Genomic DNA, 22,107 nt, shown 5'->3' with positions numbered 1-22,107 from the left:
TGTCACCTGGCTCAAAAACAGCATATTATCCAAAGCTTTAAGCGTTTTGAATTACAACAATTCAATGTGCTGTATGTTTCTGAGCAACGAAAAAGTTGAAGAAAACTTGCCATGTGCAACACCCAAACATTGAGCGAGCTGTGCGCGCCAACGGATTGACGTCAGACGCCGCAAGTACGTCACGCGTAAGTACGTACGTCTCATAGAAGTTTGAAACTGACGAAGGGACAAAAATATTTATATAAAAGCTGACGCAAAGGCGCTAAATACAAACTTACAATCAATAAAGTGTGATTTAAAATTCCTATATTTATGAAAGCATCTTCACAGTCAAGAACCTCCTGCTAAATTTACGCCAGGTGCATTTATTTAATGAAAATAAGTCAGAGCTAGCTGCTAGCATGCTAACTTCGCAGCTTTAGCCGCCTCGATGAAAACATTCAATATTATTGTGTTTGCTAAAGATTTATAAAAACAACACAGTTGTGTCGAGCCCGTAAAACGCCGTATTTATTCTTGACGGTATGTTTTATTCTAAACTGTGAATTATGTTGATGGGATAGTCCAAAATGTGTGTGCTAATTTGGACTCAGTGGTGTTTCTTGAATATTATTGTCTGTACTTGCCAATTATTTGCTTGTTTTCATAAATGAGCTGTCATTAGAGTGTTTTTCTGATGTATGGGGTAAAATCAAAAGTGTTGTGCATGCTGGACCAATGATGCAAGGCCTGTGCATCACAGATGTGTGTAACTGTCAAGTGAGTGTGGTGTGATTTTTAATGTTTGTGTTTCTTTTTTATGTATATGTTTTTGGCTGTGTATTTTGTACATGATTTCCATATAACTCTGTAAAAGTTTGTGTGTGATGTATTTTTTTCTGTCTGCAGGGCGTCTGTACATGTCTGTTCAGCTCTATGTTGTGATTTTTGTGTGCTGAATTTGTGTCATTTTCACTGTTTGTATTTCTTTGTGCAGAATGGCTCCTCGGTTGCAGCTGGAAAAAGCTGCGTGGCGGTGGGCAGAGACAGTCAAACCAGAGGACATCACACGTGAACACATCGAGTTAGCTTATAGGATTGCAGTGGTGGCTTGCAAAAGAGGGGCATGCAGGTAATATGGTGGTGATAATGTTCTGTTTACTATTCTCTCTGTTTATTTATTTCAGAATGACATTTAAATGGACAGTTGTAATGGAACAACTGTGTAAATGTGTTTTTATTTTTGCACGTTGTTGTAATCGCATCACTGTCCCACCTTGAACATTTTTCCTGTCACACAGGAGGAACTGTAAAGGGAATCCTAATTGTCTAGTCGGCATTGGGGAACAATCATGGTTAGGAGAAATTGATGAAAATACCTTCCACAACATCGATGACCCAAACTCAGAAAGACGAGATAAGGTATACAAAATGACTGATTATTTCAATGACTGAAAATGTTTTTTAATGGCCTTAGTTTAACAATAAATTAGCCTATACGTTTGTAAAATGCTCTCAGGGCAAGTTTATTAACACTGATATGTCAACATCATCAACATTTATGTGTTTGCTTTCTCTTCCAGAACACATTTGTGGGCCTGACGAATCTTGGCGCCACATGTTATGTGAACACTTTCCTCCAGGTGTGGTTCCACAATCTGGAGCTCCGCAGAGCCTTGTATCGATTTCAAAATTCCAGAGCTGAAGGACACAACACGGATTCAGGTGAGCTTGAGGTTCTTTCTTTTAAAGGCATGATGATTTTATTGCTTTAGTTCTCATTAGGCAATTACGATGCCATTGTAGCATGCAAGTATTGTACAATTATTGTAGTGGCAAATGCCATTTAGTCATTTTTTTTTGTAATTGTAAGGAGATTCACTCTGAAGCTACTTTGGAGCTAAGCATCAAGACTGCTGAAAGCATGACTTTTAGTATTAAATATGCATTAGAAGCATATTTATTGAAATGGACTTTTCTTATTTTGTGCACATTATTCTGCATACCAACAGATTATGAGCCACGGACGATATGCGAACATCTCCAGTATCTGTTTGCATTGCTACAGAACAGCAACAGACGGTATATCGACCCCTCAGGGCTGGTGAAGGCTCTCGGGCTCGATACAGGGCAACAGCAGGTGAGCAAGCATAAGATGGAGCATGTTGGAGTGTCCTGTGGATCATGTGAAATCTCAAAAGCAACTTTTATTTTGTTTTTAGGATGCTCAGGAATTCTCTAAACTCTTCCTATCACTTCTTGAAGACACACTTTCAAAGCAGAAGGACCCAAATCTCCAAAATGTCATCCAACAGCAGTTCTGTGGGCAGTTCTCTTATGTTACTGTGTAAGTTATTCTTGTATTATCCGTGTAACTGTAATTTCAGATTCAGATTCTTGTCACTATTTATTTATAGTCACATATAGTCATTTTAAGAGTGATGTGTACAATGTATGACTTCTACAATTATGTTATAATATTGTAATTAGAGCTTGTTTTTGTGTTATGTCAGATGCAACAAATGTGGACGTGAGTCTCCTCTACCATCACGATTTTATGAACTGGAGCTGAACATTCAAGGGCATAAAAACCTCACAGAGTGCGTTACAGAGTTTTTGAAGGTGACTGCTCACATTTCTTGTGCCTGACAGCTCCATATGTCTATGTAGATATTATATATCATATTATACTGTATTAAAGGTCTCAATGTGTGGTTTTTCACACTGTTTAGGAGGAGAAGCTGGAAGGTGATAATCGTTACTATTGCGAGAGCTGTCAGAGTAAACAGAACGCCACCCGTCGGATCAAGCTCCAGAGTCTTCCCCGCACACTCAACTTTCAGCTCATGCGATTTGTTTTTGATAGGTGAGTTTTGTAATACGTCATTATCAGATCTGTTACCTGATGCTTTATAGCCATTTTTAGTCACTTGTTTCTCATCTTTCTCTGCTTTTATAGGCAAAGTGGTCATAAGAAGAAACTTAACACCTTCATTAGTTTTCCAGAAGTTCTTGACATGGAGCCGTTTTTGGAAGGAAAAGGTATACTGTGCATTAATGTGCATATAATATAAACACACTACAGTTCAAAAGTTTGGGCATATAAGAAGTCTCTTATGCTCAGCGAGGCTTTATTTATTTGATCAAAAATACAGTAAAAAGGTAATATTGTGCAATATTATTACAAGAAGTTAAAACAACTGTTTAGTATTTTAATATATTAGAAAATGTAATTTAGTCCTGTGATGCAAAGCTAAATTTTCAGCATCACTACTCCAGTCTTCAGTCACATGATCTTTCAGAAATCATTCTAATAATCTGATTTGGTGCTCAAGTAACATTTCTTATTATTATCAATGTTCAGAACAGTTCAGCTGCTTAATATTTTTGTGGAAACTGTGATAATTTTTTCCCCAGGATTATTTGATTAATTGAAAGTTAAAAAAGAAAAACTACATTTATTTGAAACAATGTAAAAAAAAATTATTGTCACTTTTGATCATGAATGCATCCTTGCCGAATACAAGTATTAATTTCTTTAAAAACAATAAAAATCACTATGTCATCTCAGAATTAGAGAGAAGGAATAGGAATTTTAATCAATGAACCTTACTTGATTCTTTTTTTGTCCCTCCACCTCTAAATTCAGAAGAGAAGTGCACGTATGAACTCAGCGCCGTGTTGATTCATCGTGGTGTGAGCGCATACTCTGGTCACTACATTGCTCACGTTAGAGATGCCCACACAAATGACTGGTACAAATTCAATGATGAGGAGATTGAGAAAATGGAGGGAAAGAAACTTCAGCTGGGCGTTGAAGAAGACATTGGTAACAACACATTTTATTTTAGTTTGAATGAGGTCTCATTTTTTTGTTGCTATGTGTTAGTGCAGTTTGCTTTTACAGTTCTGAAAATATAAGTCTAAAAAAATTAAAATATAGTTTTTTTTTTCTTATCCTTTACATTCCAGCCGAGACGGGCAAGTCTCAAACCCGAAAGCCAAAATGTAGCAAAGGCTATCACTGTTCGAGAAATGCATACATGTTAGTGTACCAACAGCAGACAGAAGAGATTGACCAAACAGAAACTAACGTTGAAGTACCAGGTAAAATGAACTCTAATAAAACTGTATGAACATAATGGATTAAACAATCACATTGTTTTTTTTTGTGCCAGTGTAATTTTACATGACTGACATTGTCATCAAGAGAAAACAACATTGCATAATATTTTTTTTAAGTGTTATCTATTTACTGAATTATTAAAGTAGAAGTGTTCAAACCTCTCATGATATCTATTTAAGACGAATTTGTTTGGTGTTTAGCTTTTCTCCATAAGCTAGTTGAACAGGACAACAAGAAGTTTGAGGAGTGGTGCAATGAGATGGCAGACATGCGAAAACAAAGTGTTGACAAAGGCAAAGCCAAACATGAGGAGGTGAAGGAGCTCTACGAATTGTTACCCGCGGAAGACGGTCCGTAAAAATGCCCCGTGCATCAGTTTCTCTGGCAATATAAACTTTTAAATATCCCATTTTTAAATCTTGCTTTTGGTGTTAAATTTACACTACCGTTCAAAAGTTTGGGATCGGTAAGATTTTTTTAATGGTTTTGAAAGAAGTCTTATGCTCATCAAGTCTTCATTTGTTTGATCAAAAATACAGTAAAAATAGTAATATTGTGAAATATCATTACAATTTAAAGGACCTGTTTTCTATTTAAGAATGTATTTTAAAATGTAATTTATTCCTGATCAAAGCTGAATTTTCAGCATCATTACTTCACTAGATCCTTCAGAAATCATTCTAATATGCTGATTTGGTGCTCAAGAAATATTTATTATTATCAGTGTTGAAAATTGTTTGTGCTACTTAATATGTTTGTGCAGTTTTTTTTTCAGGATTCTTTGATGAATAGGATGTTCAAAAAACAGGATTTATTTGAAATATAAATCTTTAGTAACAATGTAAAGTCTTGACGGTCACCTAAACAATTCAATGCATCTTTGCTTAAATAAAAGTTAAAGTGAAAAAAACAACAACAATCATATGAACCCCAAACTTTTGAACAGTAAGGCTTTTGTTTTTTGTATGAAAGCATCTTTTTTTTCAAAAAGGAAACAATGTCTGGGCTCCCTTTGTGTTTTTAGGCCATTCGTATGAATTTGTGCCGCTGGAGTGGCTGAAGAAATGGCTTGATGACTCCACGGCCACCAAGGAAATTGACAACAGCCAATTCCTTTGCTCCCATGGCAAACTGCACCCAGACAAGATTGGCGAGGCCAAAAGAATTTCCTTGAAGGCTGCCAATCTACTTTTCGACCGCTACGGAGGAGGACCCAGACTAAACTGTAAGGGTTTAATTTGTCAAACCTCTCCTTAATCATTCATTACTGTTTTTTTCAATATATTCATTCATCCTGGATGACGTTTAGGGTCATACCTCTGCCGAGACTGTGTCACTCAACGATGTAGGGTGATCAGACTGAAAAACCAGCTAAATGAAGATTACAAAGAGGTCACAAATTTTGCCAAAGCCTCTATGAAAAGGTAAGGAATACAGAAGCAGCTACTTCTTTTACCTGTACCTCCAGCAGATGCTGCTATTGCAGTTCATTAGATGTTTGATGAAGCTGTTTTGGTGTTTATATTGGGTGTATTTAGTAATGAATCGGGGTTCTGGATCGGTAAGGCTTCTCTAAGGAGCTGGAGACAATTGGCATTAGACCAGCTAGAAGAGGACGAGGAGGAAACCAAACACAACAACAGCAAAATGAACGGAGAGAAAAGCAGCAGCCCAGGTACCGAAGCTTACAGATAGTCTTTTTTTCTTTTGCTTTAAGTCTCGTCTTTTAGTTGTTTGTTATCTTTTTGTCTCTTTGTTAGCTGATGGAGTTAAAGGAGATAGTGACGACAGGGACGGTGAAGAGATGAAGAACTTTAATGAAGACATTCTCTGTTATCATGGTTTGTTAAATATTTTTTTGGTTTTTAAATATTTAATGGTGCATCAAACCGATTTAATAATAGCAAATAAGATGCTGTCATTTGACATTAATTAAACAGTTTAAATGTATATTATGGAGTAAATATACATTTAAACTGTTTAATTAATGATAATATTTGAATCATTTAAATATTTGAAACTATTATTCATTAGCAAGGCTGGTTTTTGCAATGATGCTCCGTAATTGTGCTTTTTCCTTCTCCCGCAGGTGGTTTGAGTATACTAGAGAATGACAGGCGGCTGGTTTCTGCAGAGGTGTGGAATAAACTGCGGATGTATTTCCCCAAAGCACCAGAGTTCCCGCAACATCACGAGCCCTGTCAGCAGTGCATGGTAACAAATTGATCAATTAGCACAGCTGTCATGGTTAAAAGGTGTAGTGGACACTCGAAACCTTTTGATCTGCCTACTATTATTTGGGAAATGTCTTAGAAGGTTTTAAGATATACTGTTTCTTTCAGAGGCTGGATAGGGAAGGGAAAGAGAATGAGGCTTTGAACAGAATGATGGCAAATGAACAGAAGAGCTCCCTGCTCAACCTCTTCCAGGAGAAAAATCGGCCCACGCTGCAAAAATGGCCACAGGTATCGTCATTTTCCACAAATAAGGGATTCTGTTTCAGTTTTTCCCCTGATGTTTTAAATAATTAAAACGTCTTCTAGTAGAGAGGGTGATTACATCAGTATTTCATTCTTATTTTCAGCTCAGTGACTATGGTTTGAATTGTGTTTTAGGACACAGATGTTCTGTACATTGTACCCCTTTTCTTTGTAGAAGAATGGAGGAAATTTATCAGGTAACGGAAAAAATATTTTTTCTGTAATCACTAAAATGATTTTGCAGTTTCGATATGTCTACATTATTGTAACGTCTCCTGTTATACCTCATCATACCACAGGAGGCCAGCAAAGAGTAACCCAGTGTCCAATGTGGTGAACAGTATCCTGCTCTGCCCTCATGGTGGCTTCATGTTCACCTATGACTCCATGCTGCAAGGAGACGCCCAACAGTGAGTTGCTCAGTCCTGACCTCTCACATCTCTTAGAGTGAAAATAATCAGCTTTAATTACTGATATCAGATGTCATTAAACAAAACTGCAGAAATGGTTTTCATTTGCATTATTTTCTACTTATATACAATACAAAATTGAAATATATATTTTAATTATTTATAATAATAAATATGATAACAACAATGATAATATGAAATATTACAAGTCAATTGTAATAATATTTCACTTATATTACTGTTTTTACTGTTTTTTTGAGCAAATAAATTCAGCCTTGGTGAGCATAAGAGAACAGATCTTACTAATCCCAAACTTTTGACCAATATACTTTTCCTTATACGTGTACATTTTAAGCACATATTTTTATGTTGATAATTTTTTTCTTTTTAATCCATGGGCACGTTATTCACGTTATTACTCTGAGTTAAGTCTTAGTGTTTGTGTCTGTCAATGCACAGTATAGCTCTTCTCTGGCCTGCTGAATGGGATGTGATCTACAAAATGTTTCTGGTGGACCATGTCATCTCCATATATCAGATTCACGATAAAACGCAAGACAACGGTATTGTGCAGTACCAAACTCATCCAGGTGAGATAAATTGTAGTAGTTTCTTCCAGGTCCCTCAAACAGACGTTGTATTTCATGTGAGAATGTGCTTTGTGCTCTCAGATTTATGTCGAGAATGCAGAGAGGGCTTCATATTCCAGCAGCAGAGGGACATGAGGGAGTACGCTCAGGCCACTGTGTATGTTCGCAAAGTCATTGACAAGAAAATGGTGAGTCTTTGCATGATCACTTGTCCTCAGTTAAACCCTTAATATTACAATTGTACTACCAGGAATAACTTGTGTGCCATTTGCTTTCTCTTTTCTAGATGATTAAGGAATCTGCCCCTGAGTTCAGTGTGAGTGGGTCAGATGTTGAGGATGAAAGAGAAGAGCCAAAGATAGATGGAGAGAAAGATCCAGACTTCAGTCAGGTACTTTTGATCTCTCTGTCTGTCCATCTTTCTAATTGTCTATCTAGCCATCCATCTATCTAGGGCTGGGTCAGTAAACTTGACAAACTTGTCCGAGTAGCACCAACGGTGGTCCGCCAAAACATGCTTTTTTCTTTACATTCTATTACCACAGGACTGAAACACAAAGCTTTGTTTACAAAATAAAAATAAAAATGTTCCATCGCAGCCATGGAAACTTTTGGATTCATGCTGAATGAGAGAGGTAGGCTATACGTGAGCCCAATTTAAGCTTTGTTGGCTTTTTTATTCTTTTTTTCAATCTGGTCACCTGATTTCCCTTGAATTTAACAATAGGCCTACTCCATTTTATTCCACTGGACATGGAATCTCTTATTATCAAATTATCACTTGCGTCTCACCCATTTTTGCAGGGGATTATAAACATGTCCTTCTTTCGTTTGCTTTTAATTAGGTCTATTATATTCGCATACTTTACTGTGGTTAAGTAGAAAAAAGCTGTAGGACAGATGCCTTTTTACTTCAAATTCAATTTAACACAGTTTGTGCTTGTTATTAGACTTGTTAGGGCACGTCAAGTTTATTTGGATATCATCTATTCATCTTGTCTATCTGACCGTCTGTCTATCCAACTGGCTATCCAACTATCTGCCTGTCCAAATGTCCATCTGTCTGAATATCCATCTATCTACTGATTATCTACCTGACCGACTGCCTATCTGACTGTTTATCCATCTATATATCATCTATTGATCTGTCTGACTTTTTATCCATCTGTCTGTCTGTTTGTCTGTCTGTCCATCTATTTGCCTGTCTATCCATCGATCTGACTTTGTGTGTCTGTCTGTCCGTCTGTCTGACTATGCATCTGTCTATCTGATTATCTATCTATCTATCTATCCATGGCTCAAGCTCCCTTCTTTACATCAGTCTGAGGGCGGAGCCAAACGGCAGAAGCTGAACGACACCGTCTCTCTCTCTATGCCCGCTGTTGCTTCTGCTTCCAAGTCGGGCATCAGGAGGAGCACAAGGCACAGGAAACTACGTGGGGAGAAAGCCCTCATCGTCTCTGCCAACCAAACGCTCAAAGAGCTAAAGATCCAGGTCTGTTAGTACAGCGAAAATTAAGCATTTAGATTTTATATGATGCCGCTTATTGTCTAATTTGAAATAATTGCATCCATAGATCATGCATGCATTCTCTGTGGCTCCATTCGACCAAAACCTTTCCATAGACGGACGCTGTTTAACAGATGACTCCGCCACACTAGGAAGTCTTGGAGTCATCCCAGAGAGCATCATTTGCCTTAAGGTACAACTCTCAACTGTTTTGATGGGAACAGATACATTGGCTGTGTTTCAAAACTTAATGACTTGCCTATACAGTACCTCGACAGCCTTTTTGGGTTTATACACTTGGGTTCAAAGGATTGATAAGATTTTTTTTTTTTTTTAAGTCTCTTATGCTCACCACGGCTGCATTTATTGATCAAAAATACAATAAAAACAGTAATATTGTAAACTTCTAAAATAAATAAATAAGCTGCTTGAATTTTAACCTCTACAGGCTGATGAACCCATTGCTGATTATGCTGCAATGGATGATGTTTATCAAGGTAAGTACTGTTTACGTCAGCTTAAATTCTAATGCCAGTATGTCTCATTTTCAAACACATTAATCTGCTTTTTTTTATGCTGAGTATTTTTTTTTTTGTAGTCTGTATGCCTGAAGAAGGATTTAAAGGTATGCATACACTATTATACTATCATTTCTGCCATGCATTTTTAATCTTTAAAACCTTTGTGAAAGAATCAGGAACACGATGTTGTCAAACATGCTCTACTGTACTTGTTTCCTCTTGTTCAGGCACTGGACTATTAGGACACTGATGGAGGCCTCAGATGTGGAACAATGCTGACAATGGCTGAGCAAGGATAAAGCTTGAATTACACATAAATATTTTTTTGTTTTAGTTTTAATTTGTTTTTGAATGTTGCAACAACTTCAAAAGTGTCTTTTTGCTTTAAAACATCGTGCTGATTTTAATATTGAAAGATGTTGATGCATTCTGCAAAGTTTTGTGGTCGTGCTTACCATGACTGTGAAAAATACGGGTCAAGATTTCCTCAAAGGACGTTCCATTTCAAGGAAAATCTGAATTCCTCCTTGTTTTGTTGCAATGTCATGTTCAGAGATTATGTTCTGATCATATTTTGTGTGTAAAAAAATTAAGTCTCTGTAAAGCCTTTGTTGAAAAGAAGCTTGTGATGGCACGGCAATAGAGCTCGTATATATTTAAGAATGCATGAGCAACTTGAATATTAAAAAAAACATATTTAGTCTTTGTTTTGTTATTGTAAATAACCTCATCAAAATACAGCAGTGAAGAAAAGTCTAGAAAGATGAGCATAAATAGGAGACATTTCCAAATGTGGAAATATTACAGCACTACTAAATAGTTTAGACATGTTCTGCTACTAGCAGGCATTTGTGTGAACTTTTCTGTATGTTCTTTCATATGGGCAATAAATATTCTTTTTACATCTTCATATGTGTTTTTCATGTGTAAAACAACTGTAGAGATTGATATAAGAATGTTTATATAAATATAATGTGTGTTTGTTGTAGGAATGCACATATTCCTGTTACTGTTGTGTTTCTGGTCCTGTCAGTCAACATCTTGAGACCCAGCAGAAATGTTGATCATACTGACTGATACAATAAAAGATTTATATTTTCTATCCATACTAATGTAACTATGAAATAACAGTGCATTTATACATTTGACCTGCATTGAAAAACTTGACAGAACTCCTACATTCCAATCGTTAAATATTTCTCAGCTGTTATGAAAGATGTAATATTATAACTTCCTGATTAATTACACAATTTTAATCAACATATTGAAATAAATATTTGTTCCCATTTTGCACATAGTGGCTAATGTTAAATGTATTTTAGGGGCGTGTATAAATTTTACCGTTTACCTGCAGTAAGATTTAAAAAAGTAACCATATGGTTTGAAAACTTGCAGACATTTATTAGATGTTTATTTTAAATTAATTTGAAAATCAAATACAACTGACAATTGCAATACAAATAAATTTATATTACGTAAATACGTTTTTAAAATCTGGATTGAGTCATTTTATTTGAATTAAGATACTTTTGCAGATGTCAAACCAAGAGGTTAATTAAACATTAATAAACATGTGTTGGAATTATTTACGACTATTAAACCTTCTATCTGTGTAGAGATACACGAAAAAATAGGAAATGCACAGCTCAAATTCAATAAAGGGAATTTTCAAAGAATGAATAAGTGTTTTTTTGTTTTGTTTTTTTAAGTAAACATGTTGGTCTTGGATTTACTTATACACAAAGTGAGTAGAGCTTTCGGCCTACGTGTACGTGACTAGGGGTGCTTTTCAATATCCCTCCTCGTCTCATCTCTCCTCCGTCCTGGGAAACCGATCGAGCTCAGCCATCTTGAAGAACATCTCAATTCTCTAATTGCACCGCGAGGAGTCGAGGAACGAGGAGTGAGGAGGATTTCAGAGGAGTCATGAGCGAGGATACACAGGTGTATCCTATGCGGAAGTGTTTTATCGACTAAACGTGACGCACGTATAAATTCTCCTCCACCTTCACATCGATCTCAATCGTTTTAATTTATACTTTACCTTTGCAGTTTATATAATCCACACATCTTGCATATTTCAAGAGGGTATCTTGCTTTATTAATATTTATTATGAATTTCTTAAATAACCAAACTTCAACAACATAAGGGCAGATCCTTTGAGCGCTGCTGATGACGCTGTGAAGTGACGCTCGAGTGATCAAGTATTCCAATGTATAAAAAAGGATTCCTCCGTCCTCGTTTTCTTTCCTTGCAGCCTTCCCTCGCATCCTACATGGGGTGGAGCTGAGACGCGAGGAAAGGAACAGAGGAAAGGAAACGAGGATGCACAAATAAGAAATGAGAAGCACCCTAGGTGACTGATTTCTGTATGCTGTTCATTATACGCATGCGTGGAAAGGTACCCCAAGTCTTGACGCGCATGCGTATTATGTTATCTAATGGCTCGCAAATCTTTTCGCGCATGCGCAGTGTTACACTGTTTTGGGCCGAATCTGCGAAGCGAAATGTTGTCGAGGAGTTTAAACCTTTCTTTTACTGTCTATGGTTTAAACAAAGTCCTTTTAGGCAAGTCATGCCACTCGGCCGCCATCTTTGGCGTTACGGGTTTTCCCTATATAGTTGTATTGAGGTTTGAGTAAGTGGCATGTCTCTATAAATAGTGTCTGGTTTAAATAAAGAGTGCCCGTATTCATAAAAAATCTTAATGCAAAGAGTAGCTCCTAGTGACAAAATTCTAGGAAAATTCTTAGAAATGTGGGCGTTTACTCTTAGAATTAAAGAAAAAATCCTAGTAAAGAAAAAAGTAATTCAGAAAGCATCTTAACCCTTAAAATTGTTAGGAGCACGGATGAGGACTGAGGCTTTAAGAGTTCACTTTCGAGAGGTCTCTCCTATTGCGTAAGTAGCTTACGCTATGGGAAAACTCCTTTTCTCGAGAATATTGAAGTCTTTATGTAAAACGCATTGCAGCTGCACAGCTGACAGCAATGAACGAAGGCAGCTCGGTCATTGGCTGTGCTGCGGCAACTTGCTCGAACCAATGACGGGGCGACTCTGAATGCGCGACCAATGAGCGCGCTTCGCGCCCGCGCGCGTCAGAGCCCGCCAAGATGGTCGTGGCCAAGAGCTATATATTGGGCGCCCCGTCATGAGAGTTCTTTAGATTTAATCTCCTTCAGCGAACACCTTCTTCGCTGGATCCTCCGGATTATTGAAGCTTCGCCGTCGAAAAGCATACCAGCGGGATTTGCTACGAGGACGTCGGCACCTTCAGCCGCCTTCTAACGCGATCCTACTGAGCCATCCGGCGTACTGCTCACGCAAGTATTTACATCTGTTCGCTCTGCGACACTTGTAAAAGAGCAATTTTTCCAAGGCGTTGTTTCAAATGCCTTCCTGCGCGTCGTGCAGAGACCTTCTCCCGGACGGGGATCGTCACATCATCTGCGCTCGCTGCCTGGGCCGGGACCACGCAGAAGCTGCTTTGACCAAGGGCGGATGCCCCGAATGTGACGACCTGCGTCTCTCCGCACTGCGGGCTCGCCTCGCCGCTTTCGCCGTGAGCGAGCCCATCGCCGCCATCCCTCTGTTCGAGCCGCGCACTAAGAAAAAGCGCCGCTCACAGAGGCTTCCTGAACCTGAGCTCAGTGACGTCACGCCGAGCCAGTCTCCGCGTGCTTCACCGCCGCTCTTGCCTTCCCCACCGCCGGTTCAGTTCACCCAGCCGGACCCACACCCCTCTAGCAGAGCGGTGGGCCTTGTGACTTTCGGCGCGTCCGAGGACGACGGGGGAATGGATGACAGCTTGTCAATCGACGCTGCATCGGACGACTGGCCGGGCTCCACTCTCGACCCCGCCCCGTCGACGCTAGCTAGCGCGAGCGGGGGCTCCACCATGGATAGCGAGATTATCCGCGTTCTCTCTAAGGCCGTGGAAGACCTCGGGCTCGATTGGTCTTCTCCCGAAGAACCAACCCGGAGCCGACTGGATGAGTGGTTTCTGCAGGGGCGCCAGCAGGCCCCTCGGCAAAGGCCTTCTCCCTTCTTCCCGGAAGTTCACGACGAACTCACCAAGTCGTGGAAAGCCCCCCACTCTGCGCGCCTAAAGCCTTCTTTTTCTTCCTCGCTCTCCTCTGTGGACGGCGCGAAGGAAAGAGGCTACGAGGGAACACCGCCCCTCGAGGAGGCCGTGGCCAATCATCTCTGCCCGCCCTCCACCACCGGATGGAAAGCCAAAGCTTCCCACCCCTCGAAGCCCTGCCGCACTACTTCAGCTCTCGCCGGTCGCGCCTACGCCGCCGCCGGCCAAGCTGCATCAGCGCTTCACTCTATGGCGGTACTTCAAGTGTTCCAAGCCAAGCTTCTCCGCTCTATGGACGAGTCTGGCCCCGAACCCGAAGCCTTTAAGGACCTACGCAGCGCGACTGACATAGCCCTGCGAGCCACGAAGGCCACCGCCCAGTCTATCGGCCGTGCCATGGCTAATTTGACTGTTCTCGAGCGCCATCTGTGGTTGACTCTGACTGAGATGAAGGACGCGGATAAGGCGCCATTTCTCGACGCGCCTATCTCCACCAGCGGGCTGTTTGGACCGGCGGTTAAGGGTTTCGCCGAACGCTTCACTGAGGCCCAGAATGCTTCACAAGCTATGCGGCATTTCCTGCCCAAGCGCTCCAGCTCATCGCAGAGCAGACAGAGGCCGCCGCAGCCGCAGCGGGCTAGAACAGCCCCCACCGCCTCTCAGCCCGCGCCTCAGGCTGACGCTCGACGCCGCTCGCGCTCTCACAACCGCAAGCCGCCTTCTGAGCGACGGGGTCCTCGGCCCAAGATTGTGCTGAACCCCGAGCCTCGAAAGCCGTCCTAGCCACAAGAATGAAAAGAGAGAGTGCGTGTCTCGCAAAAGCCGGACCACTCTCTCTGCAAAAGCTCAAGCATTACCCAGTCCCCTTACAGGCGGCTGGATATGTTCATACAGCAGTCAATGGGCCAGTCACAGAGCTCGCTCACCTGCAAACAAACGCCGTTTTTACGGCGACGCACAGAAAACACAAAAAGAGTCTTTTTCTGCCTGTGTCACTAAGGGTTCACATGTCCACAAAGTGTGCATTCCCAGATACTGTCAAAACAGTGCCAAATTCATTCCCAGCTCAAGCTGCGCACCCCATGAATGTAGATCACGTGCCTACGGTCATGTACGCACCACTACACACAAGCACTGTTCACACAGTTATAAATTCATCCCCAGTAAAAGCGGGAAACATTATAAAAGTGACGCGTGTGCCTACCACTGTTTATGCACCCCCACTTATAAACACTGTCCTTACAGTGTCAAACACAACCCCAGCCCAGGCTGCGAGTTTTACAGAAACAGCGCGCGCTGCTGTAATCACACACGCGCCCATTCACTCAGCTGCTCAGCGCGCGCCCGCGCCTCTGAGAGCTATGAGCTCAGGCGATTCGCTGGCCGGGTCCCTGCGTCACAGCGGCCCGCCCCTAGCCTGTATTCAGCCCATATCTGTACACGCAGCGGCATGGGAAAATATTCCAGATATGCCGAAATGGGTATTGAATATAGTAAAGCACGGATACTCGCTCCAGTTCGCTCGCAGACCACCACGTTTTACGACTGTGGTCGAGACGAAAGTGAGAAAAGAGTGCTCACATGTTCTACGCACCGAGGTGCGCAAACTAATAGAAAAGGGCGCTGTGGAAACTGTTCCCCCCTCTCTGAGCGAGGCAGGTTTTTACAGCCGCTATTTTCTCGTCCCGAAAAAGGATGGCGGTCTCCGCCCCATCCTAGATCTCAGACACCTGAACAAAGCACTAATGATTCGCTCGTTCAGAATGTTAACAACCAAGCATATCCTCGCGCAAGTACGCCCAGGAGATTGGTTTCTCTCAGTGGATCTGAAAGATGCTTACTTTCACATTCCAATAGCGCCTCATCACAGGCCGTTTCTGAGATTCGCTTTCGAGGGACAGTCGTACCAGTACACAGTACTTCCGTTCGGCCTGTCCCTGGCTCCCCGTACATTCACGAAATGTATGGATGCAGCACTTTCCCCCCTAAGGCGAAGGGGAGTGCGAATACTGAATTATCTCGACGATTGGCTGATTCTAGCACAATCAGAGAGTCAGTTAATAACACACAGATCTTGGATTATCAGCCATTTAGAATGCCTGGGTCTAAGAATCAATTTTGCAAAAAGCATACTATCTCCCAGCCAGAGGATTTCTTTCCTGGGAATAGTTCTAGACTCGATGCAAATGATAGCGCGTCTCTCATCAGAGCGCGCGCTCACCATCCGGCGCCTTGCAACATCATTCAGGGCGGGCGCGCTCGCCCCCGTCAAGCGGTTTCAGAGGATGCTCGGTCTCATGGCCTCAGCATCGGCCGTACTCCAGCTAGGATTGTTGCATATGCGCCCTCTCCAACGCTGGCTCAAGAGCCGCGTCCCTACTCACGCGTGGCGTTCGGGCCACCTTTTAATCAGAGCGAACCACGGCTGTATAAAAGCCCTGACGCACTGGAAAGCCGCCGACTGGTACCAGTCAGGCGTGAGTCTGGGTGTGAACACAAGGAGAAAGATGATAACGACAGATGCCTCCAAAATAGGTTGGGGGGCCCTTTACGAGGGCAGGCCTGTCTCCGGCTTTTGGTCAAACCCGGAGAAGCGCCTACACATAAACTGTCTGGAAATGAAAGCGGTCGCTTTGGCTCTCAGAGCCCTGCTCCCACAGCTGAGAAACGAACACGTCTTGGTCCGAACGGACAAAATGACGGTAGTATCGTACATAAATCGCCAGGGTGGACTCAGGTCGAGCTCCATGCATTCAATGGCCAGGAGACTCATTTTATGGTCCCAGCACAACTTGCGCTCGCTGAGAGCAGCGCATGTGCTAGGTGCCCTGAACCAGGGGGCGGAAATGCTATCCAGAGACAAAATTCTCCCAGGAGAATGGGCTCTCAACCCGCTGACGATTCACTGGTTATGGAAAACCTTTGGCAAAGCGGAGATCGACCTCTTCGCCTCCAAGGAGAACGCGTACTGCCCTCTTTTCTTCACGAAAAGCATGGATGCGCTCGCCCAGAGCTGGCCGAGCCGTCCCTTATATGCCTTTCCCCCGATCGCGATGCTACCGCAGGTCATCAGTCGGGTCAGAGAGGAGAAAAACGCAGTGCTGCTGATAGCCCCACTCTGGAAGAACCAAACATGGTTTCCAGATCTGATGCAAATGCAATCTGCACCACGGCCGATTCCACTGAGGCCAGACCTCCTCAGTCAGGCCAACGGGATGATATTTCATCCCCGCCCCGATCTGTGGGCCCTTCATGCATGGCCCCTCAACGGGTTCCCAGGAACCTCACGAGCGGAGCACTAAAAACCATCGCTGAGGCGCGGGCGCCCTCCACGAGACGCTTATATGCCCAGAAATGGAAAGTGTTCAGTGTCTGGTGTAATGCCAAGGGCCTGAACCCTGAAACATGCGAGATTACGAACGTACTCGCTTTTCTACAAGGGCTTCTGGAGGCGGGCCGCGCCCCCTCCACGCTCAAAGTATATGTGGCGGCCATCACAGCATCACACGACCCTGTAATGGAACGTCCATTGGGAAGAAACGACCTAATTATTCGTTTCCTAAGGGGCGCTAGGTGGATGAACCCTTCACGCCCCACCTCAGTGCCGATCTGGGACCTAGCTACTGTCCTAGACGCTCTTAAAGGGCCTCCGTTCGAACCACTCCGAACCGTGCACCTTAAACAGCTCTCGCTCAAGACTGCGCTCTTGCTGGCACTCGCCTCGGTCAAGAGAGTGGGCGACCTGCACGCGCTTTCGACAAGCACTGCCTGCCTAGAATTCGGACCTAACGACTGCAGGGTCGTCCTTAGACCGAAACATGGGTATATTCCTAAAGTGCTCACCACTCCCTTCAGAGCACAGGTTATTCAATTCAATTCAATTCAAATTTATTTGTATAGCGCTTTTCACAATACACATTGTCTCAAAGCAGCTTTACAGAAATTGCATTTCGGAAAATGTACATAGAAAAATACAGTTAGTTAATCAAGTATTAATTTATGGCATAACATATCGCCGGCTTTGAGTCGTCTCTTCACAGGCGTCGAGTCGTCTCTTCACAGGCGTTGGGGCATCTGAAGTCTCCGTGAGAGGCTGGATACAAACTGGAGCTGACGAACGCTATTTACCTCGGGACTAGCGTCCCGAGATAACAGCAGAAAGGCAGATGGGAAATAATTAGCATAGCTGATGTTCATAATGTTAATGCATTCGAACTGATTCAGCAGTAGTATCAAAGGTTAAGCATTAAGTGAATGCTTGGTTAAAGAGATGCGTCTTTAATCTAGTTTTAAACTGGGACAGCGAGTCTGAGTCTCGTACAATATCAGGAAGGCTATTCCAGAGTTTAGGAGCTAAATGCGAGAACGCCCTCCCTCCTTTAGTGGACTTAGATATCCTAGGAATGACCAGAAGCCTCGAATTTAGTGATCTTAAAGAGCGCGATGGATTGTATGGCGATAGAAGGTCTGTTAAATACACAGGAGCTAAACCATTTAGGGCTTTATAGGTCAGTAGGAATACTTTGTAATTGATACGGAACTTGATAGGTAACCAGTGTAGAGATGATAAAATAGGTGTTATATGATCATATTTCCTTGATCTAGTAAGAACTCTAGCAGCTGCATTTTGCACTAACTGTAGCTTGTTGATTGAGGATGCAGGACAGCCAGCTAATAAAGCATTACAGTAATCTAGTCTCGAGGTCATGAATGCATGAACTAACTTTTCTGCATCAGAAACAGATAGCATGTTGCGTAGCTTAGCAATGTTTCTAAGGTGGAAAAAGGCTGTTCTTGTAATATATGAAATATGATTTTCGAAGGTCAAGTTGCGGTCTAGTATAACACCCAGGTCTTTTACTGTAGTGGATAAAGTAACAGGACATCCTTCTAAATTAAAGTTGTATTGTAAGGGATTGTGACGATCTGCGGCTGGAGTGCCCGCTTGAGCCTCTGGAGGGCACTCCTTCCTAGTTTATTGTTTCCATTATGTTTCACCCTGGACTGATTATGGTTTATTTGTTGCACCTGTTTTAGATTGAGCGTCCCTGATTTAAGCCTGAGTTTTCCCTTTGTTCAGGGCTCAGTATTGTAAGTGTTTGTAAGTGTCTGACTGCATTACCTAGCCTTGTTCCAGTTTCCTTCTATTCTAGTGTTTCGGTTCCTTGATTATCTGCCTGTTCCCGGTTTCCCGTTTGCCTTATCCCTGCACGGATTTGATGTTTGTTTGGACTGCTTACCTGGTTTTGACCCCTGCCTGTTTCCTTGTACCTGTCTCTGGATTCTCCTCTTAATAAAGCCCGCGTTTGGATCACCTCTGTCCATGTTCCATGTGCAGATTCATGACAGAATACTGAGCCCCAACTGATCCAGCGGCTGAGAGGAACACGGACCTCGATATGGATCCCACAGCGCAGATCGTAAGCCTCCGTCAAGGAGAACGTCCTCTCAAGGTTTTTGTGACCGATTTTTTGAAGCTCTCTCGTCAGTCCTACTTGAATGATTTCTGTTTGATGATGCTCTTTCGGGGAGGACTGTCTGAACCGCTCGGCTCTGCTATACCATTTCCGTGTTCAAGCTGGACTCTAACCCAATATATTGACCTGGCCCTTTCCATGAGCGGTTCGGCTTTTACTGTGGATTTTTTGAAACTTTTGCTTCACAAAGGACCCGACGATTCGCCACTTTACAAGGTACCCACTGAATCCACGCATCAATTGTCTCCCGGTGAACCAGCGCATCACACGCGCTCCGCCGAGTTTGCGCTACATGAAAGCCCAGTTGAACCAGCGCTTCGTAAAGGGTCCGCCGTATCCACGCAACATGTGAATCCCGACGTTCTAACACTTCACGTAAGCTCCGTTATATTCCTGCCTCAAGAGTTTTCTACTGAGTCTGAGCGCGTGCCAGCTGAATCAAGTGAGTCAAGTGCCGAGTCAAGTGAGTCAAGTGCCGAGTCAAGTGAGTCAACTGCCGAGTCAAGTACCGCCGAATCAAGTGAGTCAAGTACCGCCGAATCAAGTGAGTCAAGTGCCGCCGATTCAAGTGAGTCAAGTGCCGCCGATTCAAGTGAGTCAAGTGCCGCCGATTCAAGTGAGTCAAGTGCCGCCGAGTCAAGTGAGTCAAGTGCCGCCGAGTCAAGTGAGTCAAGTGCCGCCGAGTCAAGTGAGTCAAGTGCCGCCGAGTCAAGTGAGTCAAGTGCCGCCGAGTCAAGTGAGTCAAGTGCCGCCGAGTCAAGTGCCGCCGAGTCAAGTGCCGCCGAGTCAAGTGCCGCCGAGTCAAGTGCCGCCGAGTCAAGTGCCGCCGAGTCAAGTGCCGCCGAGTCAAGTGCCGCCGAGTCAAGTGCCGCCGAGTCAAGTGCCGCCGAGTCAAGTGCCGCCGAGTCAAGTGAGTCAAGTCCCGAGTCAAGTGAATCTAGTGCCGTGTCAAGTGAATCTAGTGCCGTGTCAAGTGAATCTAGTACCAAGTCGAGTGAATCAAATGAGTCGAGCCAAATGAGTGAATCCAGTCAAGTCAGTGTATCAAGCCCAGTGACTCGCCGTCGCAGGAGGAGAAGGAGGACTCGTTTGGTTCGCCAGGCTCCGGTGGGTGTTCCCAGACTTCTCGCCCTGCCGGCCCCGCCTCCGCGCCTCGCCCTGCCGGCCCCGCCTCCGCGCCTCGCCCTGCCGGCCCCGCCTCCGCGCCTCGCCCTGCCGGCCCCGCCTCCGCGCCTCGCCCTGCCGGCCCCGCCTCCGCGCCTCGCCCTGCCGGCCCCGCCTCCGCGCCTCGCCCTGCCGGCCCCGCCTCTGCGCCTCGCCTTACCTGCGCCTCTCAAGCTTCGGGAGCCTTTTCCAGTAGCGGTTTCCAGCCCGGAGGCTTTAGCTTTCAATTTCCCCATGAACTTTTTGGGGGGGGGCAATAGGTACCCTAAGAGGGCCATGGAGGTGGCATCTACGTGGACCCTTGCACTACCACCTACACCTGAGAGGGTCATGGAGGTGGTGCCTACATGGACCTTTGCACAACCACCTTCGCCTGAGTTTACCATGTCACTGGTCCTGTCCAGCCCTGTGCTCCCCACGTCTTGGTCCCCTGTTAAGTGTCCTCTGCCCTGGTCCTGTGTTATGTGTACTCTGTCCTGTTCACCTGTCACTTATGCTCCAGCCTGTCTTCCTGCCAAGCATGCTCCGCCCTGGCTACTTGCGGAGCGTGCCTCCCCGTGGTCTCTTGCCCTGCTCTGGTCTCCAGGCCCCAGGTCTCTCCATGGGCCTGGCCCCCTGCCTCTCCACGGGCCTGGCCCTCCATCCCATCCCCCGTCGACCTCCCTCCGGAGCTCTTAGGAGCGTCTGGAAGCCGCTCCTTAGAGGGGGGGTTATGTGACGATCTGCGGCTGGAGTGCCCGCTTGAGCCTCTGGAGGGCACTCCTTCCTAGTTTATTGTTTCCATTATGTTTCACCCTGGACTGATTATGGTTTATTTGTTGCACCTGTTTTAGATTGAGCGTCCCTGATTTAAGCCTGAGTTTTCCCTTTGTTCAGGGCTCAGTATTGTAAGTGTTTGTAAGTGTCTGACTGCATTACCTAGCCTTGTTCCAGTTTCCTTCTATTCTAGTGTTTCGGTTCCTTGATTATCTGCCTGTTCCCGGTTTCCCGTTTGCCTTATCCCTGCACGGATTTGATGTTTGTTTGGACTGCTTACCTGGTTTTGACCCCTGCCTGTTTCCTTGTACCTGTCTCTGGATTCTCCTCTTAATAAAGCCCGCGTTTGGATCACCTCTGTCCATGTTCCATGTGCAGATTCATGACAGGGATTTTGTGGGTAGTTTTTTGGACCAATAAGTAATACCTCCGTTTTATCTGAATTTAATAGCAGGAAATTACACGTCATCCAGCATTTTATATCATTTAGACACTCTGTCAATTTAGATAAGTTAGTGTTTTCATCTGGTCGTGATGAGATATATAATTGAGTGTCATCAGCATAACAGTGGAAATTAATTCCATGTTTTCTTATAGGCAGTTATCTCCCTAACTGCGCTATCGTCCCCAGCAGACGAACACGACGCTAATCTACTCTGCCCCGTTAGGGCTCTCAGAGTGTATTTGGAGCGTTCTGCCCTATTCAGACAGACAGAACAACTGTTTGTATGCTTTGGCGGCCGTACGAAAGGTTCCGCCGTTTCAAAGCAGAGAATCTCTCACTGGATAGTTGAAGCTATAGCGCTGGCTTATGAAGCTAAGGGACTTCAATGCCCCTGGGGAGTCAAAGCACACTCCACCAGGAGTGTGGCTTCTTCCTGGGCATGGTCGAGCGGGATACCGATCGAGGATATTTGTGCGGCGGCAGGCTGGGCCTCACCGTCCACATTTATCAGGTTCTACAACCTACAGGTCCCGACACTGCATTCCAATGTACTATCAGCATGAT

General features: G+C 43.9%; 1 protein-coding gene across 20 annotated transcripts; it reads left to right on the top strand.

Annotated features, from left to right (window-relative positions):
- Window positions 1-163: 163 nt before the first annotated feature.
- Window positions 164-10,524, top strand: LOC143711838 (ubiquitin carboxyl-terminal hydrolase 48). Of its 20 annotated transcripts, none has more exons than XM_077203898.1 (28): window positions 164-189; window positions 977-1,111; window positions 1,281-1,401; window positions 1,563-1,704; window positions 1,992-2,119; window positions 2,202-2,326; window positions 2,493-2,601; window positions 2,712-2,845; window positions 2,939-3,021; window positions 3,629-3,808; window positions 3,952-4,086; window positions 4,306-4,455; window positions 5,130-5,330; window positions 5,415-5,529; window positions 5,644-5,780; window positions 5,866-5,946; window positions 6,195-6,319; window positions 6,448-6,570; window positions 6,721-6,782; window positions 6,885-6,995; window positions 7,455-7,585; window positions 7,667-7,773; window positions 7,872-7,976; window positions 8,907-9,080; window positions 9,163-9,288; window positions 9,544-9,592; window positions 9,694-9,720; window positions 9,844-10,524. In XM_077203898.1, exons 2-28 carry the CDS (start codon window positions 978-980, stop codon window positions 9,864-9,866), a joined length of 3,138 nt encoding a protein of 1,045 aa, XP_077060013.1. In that variant the 5' UTR covers window positions 164-189; window position 977; the 3' UTR covers window positions 9,867-10,524. The 20 variants fall into 20 exon arrangements, 11 of the variants coding, with proteins under 11 accessions (XP_077060013.1, XP_077060009.1, XP_077060006.1 ...); XM_077203894.1 differs by having other exon boundaries at window positions 8,889-9,080; XM_077203891.1 differs by having other exon boundaries at window positions 164-522; window positions 8,889-9,080.
- The last annotated feature ends 11,583 nt before the right edge of the window (window positions 10,525-22,107 follow it).

This window comes from Siphateles boraxobius, unplaced genomic scaffold, assembly GCF_051911475.1.
Source record: "Siphateles boraxobius isolate OS27281-9 unplaced genomic scaffold, OSU_SipBor_1 5, whole genome shotgun sequence".
In the NCBI taxonomy this organism is placed as follows: domain Eukaryota; kingdom Metazoa; phylum Chordata; class Actinopteri; order Cypriniformes; family Leuciscidae; genus Siphateles; species Siphateles boraxobius.
The sequence above is the reverse complement of the archived record's forward strand: the minus strand, read 5'-3'. Positions and strand labels throughout refer to the sequence as shown.

Bases quoted from the DNA above. Each gene is read 5' to 3' on its own strand.
- LOC143711838 (XM_077203890.1), top strand. The intron at 1,402-1,562 runs GTATACAAAATG...TTTCTCTTCCAG, and splicing joins ACTCAGAAAGACGAGATAAG to AACACATTTGTGGGCCTGAC. The intron at 9,593-9,693 runs GTAAGTACTGTT...TTTTTTTTGTAG, and splicing joins AATGGATGATGTTTATCAAG to TCTGTATGCCTGAAGAAGGA.